Below are 6,981 nucleotides of genomic sequence, written 5' to 3' on the forward strand. Positions count from 1 at the left end.
AAAAGAAAGAAATTGACATCCAAAATAGAAATGAAGGTAATTACTATTAAATTAAAAAAAATTCTATGATACCCAAAATCACAAAAAGTGAAACCAACTAATGTGGCTTTATGCCATCTTCTTCCTTTTTATTTTTTATTTTTAGTTTATGTTGTTAGTGGAATTGTTTTGTTATGTTCTGTTTTTTGTGATTTAATTTTATTAGAGAGAGAGAGAGAGAGAGAGAGAGATTTTCCTTCAGCCTTGCTAGCTTTACATCTGTTTTTCATTTTTCTAGACTTTTTTTCTCGTTTATTATTCATTTTTTTCCCTCCCAATTTTTCTAAAAGCAAACAAGGCTGAAGGAATTTATTCCTCTTGCTTTAAGCTACTTTACTTTAAATTGAAGGGATTTCATAAAAACTCAACACCAACCAAATAAACACTTAAAATAGTTCTTGAGAATACTACTAGCCAATTCAAATATATGTATTTAGAAGGAAGCCTATAATAATTCACATTTTCCAAGCTTTGGGAATGTGATATATAAAATGTGAGTCCAAACTTTATTACCGAAGTAGTTTTTTTCTTTTTTGGTTTTTTTTTTCCATAATAATTTATTGTTATCTATCAACACTTTCTCGCATCAAGAGTGAAAAATGAGAAGCCTCAATATGTGGATTGAGAGAATATTGGAATTGGGTTTGGATGCCCAAGTGGGTTTACTCGACCTAACCTAATAAATGAGAAATGAAGAAGCTGTTTCTAAGAATTTTAAAACTATATATAAATTATCACTATTAAAACAGAGAAGAAAAAAATCTCACTTTCTTTTTTTGAAAAACAATTTGAAAAAACATAGTTTAATTTAAAGATAGTCCTCTATTTTGAAGTTTTCTGGTTTTCTTTGTGAAAACAAAGATCAGGATATTTGTATCATAAAAATAAAGTGGTTCACCTTTCGGATACTAAGAGTTTTTTATGGCACCAATGGAGGGCTTGAGGCTTATTTATAGAAAGTTTTGAACAAAGAATTAAATAAAATGGTGTCTTTTGTATTTGGGCCTCTAAGATGATATAATGTTATATGGGTCAATAAAATGTCCTTATGCCTACATTTAGTTGATTTATTGTAGAAATATGTCATAAGAACTACACTTATTTCTTTGAAAAATTCCTATTTCTCCTAGTAAATTTGAAATAAGCTCAATAATGTTTGGGTCATCCTCGTTTTAGGGTCTCTAATTCTAGCTATCAAACCAAGGTCCTCCTCATCAAGACGCATGAAGTTCAATTAGATTCTAAAGAGTCCAAATGATATTCAATAAAAGAGTGTAGGCACTAAGTTATCAAATACCTTAAAAAAAAAGGTATCGACAATATTTAATGTGATGACACCAAACTTAATAGCCTCTTTCATCGATAAAGTAAGGTTAGTGTTATGAAATTGTTGATGAAATGACCTCTCATCACCCACCACAACACATTAAAATGACTCTTGCTTACATCCACAATATTAAAAGGATACCTTTGAAACTAGTAGGAAATTTCCTTTAGCATTAAGTATTTCACAAGTGGGAATCTATTTAAAAATAGGCCTTCGTGTCGAATTATCATATTTAGAAATCAAAGCTTCATTAAAAAAATCCATACCAAGTTTAAGTAATAGAAAACACCCCTTAAGAGCTAAGCCCAAAAGGAATCTATATATCAATGTGGATGCATTTATATCATTAGTCTCCCTATCCATATATAGGATGCATTCTCATTGATCAAGATGACAATTATCAACAAATATACTACTAAAAGTACTAATTAATTTTAATAGAAAAATTAGACATTTATTTTTTTTTTTGATAAATAAATATTAAAAGTTGTAGGCCAAAAACCATACTGGGTCATGCCTTGGACATTTATTGTTTTGTACAATTGTGTTTAAGACATGTAGCCACCAACTACTAAGGGGGACCAATATTATACAAAGTCCACTTGGAAATTAATATCCTGTTTGGTACTATTTTCAAAATTCAAATGCATATTATCTTGAAAAACTGTTACAAAAGAACTAGAATAGCCAACAAGATAAACTATGGACAGAGGAAAAAAAAAATCTACCATATCAAAAAAATTTGTACAAAATGGGAGATAATTGAATCCGCAACGCAAAACTTCTCATTATACTAATTTTCGCGTATGTCCCCCAATTCCTTCATATGCTCCTTTGCCCCACAAGTCTTGCATAAATTTTTCGGGGGTTTCGTCTGGTTTGTCGAGAAAGAGTGTTTGAGACCACCAAATAGAACTTGAGGGGACTGTTGATGAGGAATCCTTTGACTTGGGGCTCGAGGTGGTAACTACTGTATAAATATAAATATCATAACCCTAAATCCTATACACCAACATATATAAGAGAAATAAATAAAGTAAATTCATACCTATCTATATATGAGCAAAAGGTCATAAATTGTTCATTGACCCAATCCCTTTGCTACTATTATGCACCTAAAATTTTTTTATAATTTTTCTTCACCACATACGTCACACTACAAGTTTTTTAGATCAGACCAAATAGAATTCAGGTCATCAAACTCTAACAAAATCCTATTTTGAAATGAAGGTGTTTTCTCATAATATATTTTAACTATCTTCACTTGTTTTATGAGAAATATTAATAAAAAAATTATTAAAAATAAAACTTTATAGATAAAAGCTATTTTTTTGAAATATTTAGAAACAATCAACATTTTAAGTTTTTAAATAAACTCTTATTAAAGAAAGTATTAAAAAAGTATTTTGAAAAACCGTTCTTAAAAATTAGTTTTTGAAAAGAAATGCCTAAGTCTTGCATTTAGACTTTATTTTCTTGGAAAATCGGTGATAGTTGCAACAGGGTCCATCTATAATGGATGGACAGGAGGAATTTACTTGTCTCTTTTAAGTCATTTAGAAGATTAGACCTTTCTTCCTAGATACCTCCACAACATTTAATTGTGAGGTCCACAAATTTCCCATTCAATATGAAGCACTTTCTAGGATTGAAAGAAATGGATCGAGCCAATCCCAATCCTCAAGCATTCATACATCCCACCTAAATTTTCTTGGATTGCCTTTTTTTTTATATTTTGCACCAATATTTCTAATTTTTCTACAAATCATGTAATATATCACAAAATTGTAATATTATAGGAGAATCATTTTCATCGTTTATTACAATTTTGTCGTGATTGTTAAAATGCTTTGCCACGTGTTCAATTACGAGTTACGATACTTTAAGTTAAAATATTTATACTATGATTGATTTCGAAAAATACTAATATATATATATATATATAGATTAAAAAAAATTTATAGTCAATATTTTTGTTTCCCCGTTTTGTTGGGTTCGAAATTAATGCTATAGCCAACTTGAGAGTTGGTAGAGAAGGTAGAGGTGGAACGCACTGAGCCAAGAATATGCCGCAGGGCACTAGTTAGGGGCTTCAAGTATGTTGTGTCACCACTTTTCCCAACATCATTTCTTACTCAAATGAACCTTTTTATTATCAACTCCAATTTTACCTTTAAATCAATTTTTTTCTCCATTAACATGACTTATTATAATTATTTTATTTTAATAGTTTTATTTGTTTCCCGATAAACATTAAGGAAAAGAAAAAAATATGGTAAATATGAAACTAAAGTTTAATTAATTTTGGCTTTGATGATAATAAAATAAAATTTAAAATTAATGATTATATTTTGGTATGAAGATTTTCAAAATAAAAATCATAAGATTATGTTTGGTTCCAAAAGTATTAAGAAAAGAAAAAAATGTAAAAAAAAATTATTTTTTCATGTTTGGTTTCATTATAATTTTTTTTTATAAAATTAATTATAATTAAAATTAGTTAGAAATTTATATATTTTAAAAGTATTTAATCTTTATATAATGAAAAAAATTAAGTAAAATGAATTTGAAGAAATATATAAAAATAATTTATTAATTTTGAATCTATTTTTTATTTTCTTTTTTTTCACTTTCCCTCTTTATTTTCTTTCATTTACATTTTCCCTCAAATTTTTTGAAAACCAAACATAACACAAATATAAAATCAAGTCAAAAAAAAATAATAAGAAAAACAATTATATCAATAATATAAAAATATCAAATATAATTAAAATTAATTAAAAATTTATGTATTTTTAAATTATTTAGAGTTGTATTTTTTATTTTTTATTTTATATTATTCCCTTCCTTTTTCTTATATATTTTATGAGAATCATACATATTTAAGTTTTTTTTTTTTTATCAATGGAATATTTTAAAATAATAGGTGTTACATCCAAGCTAGACCGACTTTGATTAATGTAAGAGTTTTTTTATTAATTTTTCTCAATTATATTGTCAATGTCAGAAAGAGACGTACGCATGACTCAAACAAAAAAGGCCACGTAATCCACACGGCAGTCCCCGAAAGTAGTATGAAAATCCCCTATTTTTCCACGTAGAAAGTCCACGTCACACATAGGACACGACAATAAATGGTACGTGTCTCGCGTCGGCGTATACTTGCATGCAAGCGCTCTGACTAGTCAAGTTTGTAGGGTGCCTCACGTGGTAGCATCATACCCGTTGGATGCGAATTATGAGAGCTATCGTTTTCATGGAATTTGGGTTTGACTGATCGCCAATGCGGACGTGTTCAATTTTTTTGTCTTCATGTGTCGGTAGATGGATCGACATGGATGCATTTAATATTAATTTTATTTTATTTAATTAAAAGGATAATTTCTAATTTCCATCTTTAATCTAAAATTTAAAAAGTATTAACACATTAATTTTATTGTTAAAATATTTATATTCTATGTAAATATATGATACCTTATCAAGAATAAGCGTTACGTTTGAGTTTCATTCAAAAAATAATTGACTTGTTAAAAATTATATTTTGGGAATTTATTTTAAAAATGTTATTAAAAATAATCCTTATATTTTGTTTTCAAATATGAAAATATTATCGATTAACTCTATTTTCATAAAAGGTGTAAATAAGATCAATTCATTTTGTTTTTGAGTAAAAAAATAAATCCAATCAATATAATCGATTTTGTATGCCATAAAAAGCAAGTAAAAAACCAAATCAAACTTTTTGAGGGTGATTTGGTTCGATTTTCATGGATTGGTTTCAATCTAACATAATGATTTTTTAATTTTCAACCTAATTGTAGATTCGTGTTTGTTTGGAACTTAAAACCTATTAATTTGATTTTATATTAAGCTCTAAGTTTAATTTGTTTTTAAAATTAAATAAAATCAACTTAAATTTGATATTAAAAATATATTAAAATAAATCTAGAATTAATTTAACCATACTATAAAACAATAAATTACTATAATAAAATCTAATATATATATAACTTATCATATTAAATAATTAGATATAATTTAAAAATTGATTTTGTTCAATTTTATCGATTATGAAACAAGAAAATTTTCAAAATTATCAAATTGAATCAACTTTTTTTTTTATTATTGAAAATCGAACCAATATGAATAATTTTGATTGATTTGATTGATTTATTGATGATTTTTTTTTTCTTTTTTACACCCCTAACTTTCACCATGAATATAATTAGAAATTTCTAATGTGAAGATGTAAATCTTTTATAACAATAGATATTAGGTTTCTTATGTTTAGTTCTCAAAAAGTATCAAGAAAAAAAAATATATTAATTAAAATTATGAAAAGAAAGAGTTAAATATAATTAAAATTATTAACAATTTTATATATTTTTAAATTATTTGAATAAATATGTGAAAAAACATGAAATAATCTATAAAAATGATTAATTGATTTTCAATATATTTTCTTATTTTTTTTCATTTTTTCTTACCTTCTATTTTTCCTCTTTATTTTCTTTTCCTTATAATTTCTCTAAACCTTTCTCGTCACCAAACATAACCTAAAAGGAAACGCCTAAAAGTGGAGACAACCATGTAGAGAAACCCTAACCACGTATTTTTTTTATATATAAATTATATATTCAAGCAAAAAAACAAGAACAAAGGCCACGTAGAAAAACAAGGAGGAAATAACGGCCACCCAAAATCCCATGCAGAAACTACAACACGTAATTCACGTAAAATCACACAAACAAAACAAAAGTCACAAAACACCATATTCCACCACCCCGTCTTCTCCCTCCACCACCAGCACCACCTCAACCTCCCTCTCCCTCCTTTAACAAGAGGGGCTGAGAATTAAAGCATCAACTATCTCCGTCTCTACATTTTTTTCTCATTATTTTCAGGGTTTCATTTATTTTTTCGTCGAATGGCTCCTAGGGTTGGGCTGCTGCTGCTGTTTCTCCTCCTCCTGGCTTCGGCCATGGTGGAGTCCGCAGCAGCGTTGTTCAGTGAGGCCAACTGGGGCCTCACACATTTTGCAGGTGCCGATCTTGGTGGCAGGAGGGCATGCAATGGGCTTGTTGGGGACTGCATTGACCCATATGCAGAGACGATGATGGACAGTGAGGTGAGCCGACGAACGCTGGCTCAGGGAGGGAAGTTCATCAGCTATGGTGCGCTCAAGAAGAACAATGTGCCCTGCAACCGCCGTGGCAGATCCTACTACAACTGCAGGAAGGGAGGAAGGGCTAACCCTTACCAGCGTGGTTGCAGCACCATCACACATTGTGCTAGATACACCAACTGATAAGGGAAAAAAACTCAAGAAAGAGAGACAGATTCAGGGTTAATTCAAAGCATAATGCAACTTAGCTAACAATAAAAGACGGTAAATGTTATCGTTCGTTTGTTTTGGTCATTCATGTTGTAAATTAGTGTATTTTTTTGCTGATCTCCTCTTCAATCTTCATTTCCCAAGGTGTTTAGTTCTGTGTTTTGAATGCAGTATTGTAATACAGTATCAGATTATTTTCTTGAAGGCATATTGTCCATTTGATAATACCGAATGTGATTTTTTGTATAAGCTAGTTTTACCTGATATATATTGATGGCTC

The 6,981-nt window shown here is 28.8% G+C and overlaps 1 protein-coding gene across 1 annotated transcript; it reads left to right on the forward strand.

Annotated features, from left to right (window-relative positions):
• The first annotated feature begins 6,095 nt into the window (after nucleotides 1-6,095).
• On the forward strand, nucleotides 6,096-6,911 carry LOC100853046 (protein RALF-like 19). Its single transcript, XM_010645880.3, has one exon. The coding sequence runs from the start codon at nucleotides 6,294-6,296 to the stop codon at nucleotides 6,672-6,674; it is 381 nt and encodes a 126-aa protein (XP_010644182.1). The 5' UTR covers nucleotides 6,096-6,293; the 3' UTR covers nucleotides 6,675-6,911.
• Nucleotides 6,912-6,981: the final 70 nt, after the last annotated feature.

This window comes from Vitis vinifera, chromosome 19, assembly GCF_030704535.1.
Source record: "Vitis vinifera cultivar Pinot Noir 40024 chromosome 19, ASM3070453v1".
NCBI classification, from domain to species: Eukaryota; Viridiplantae; Streptophyta; class Magnoliopsida; order Vitales; family Vitaceae; genus Vitis; species Vitis vinifera.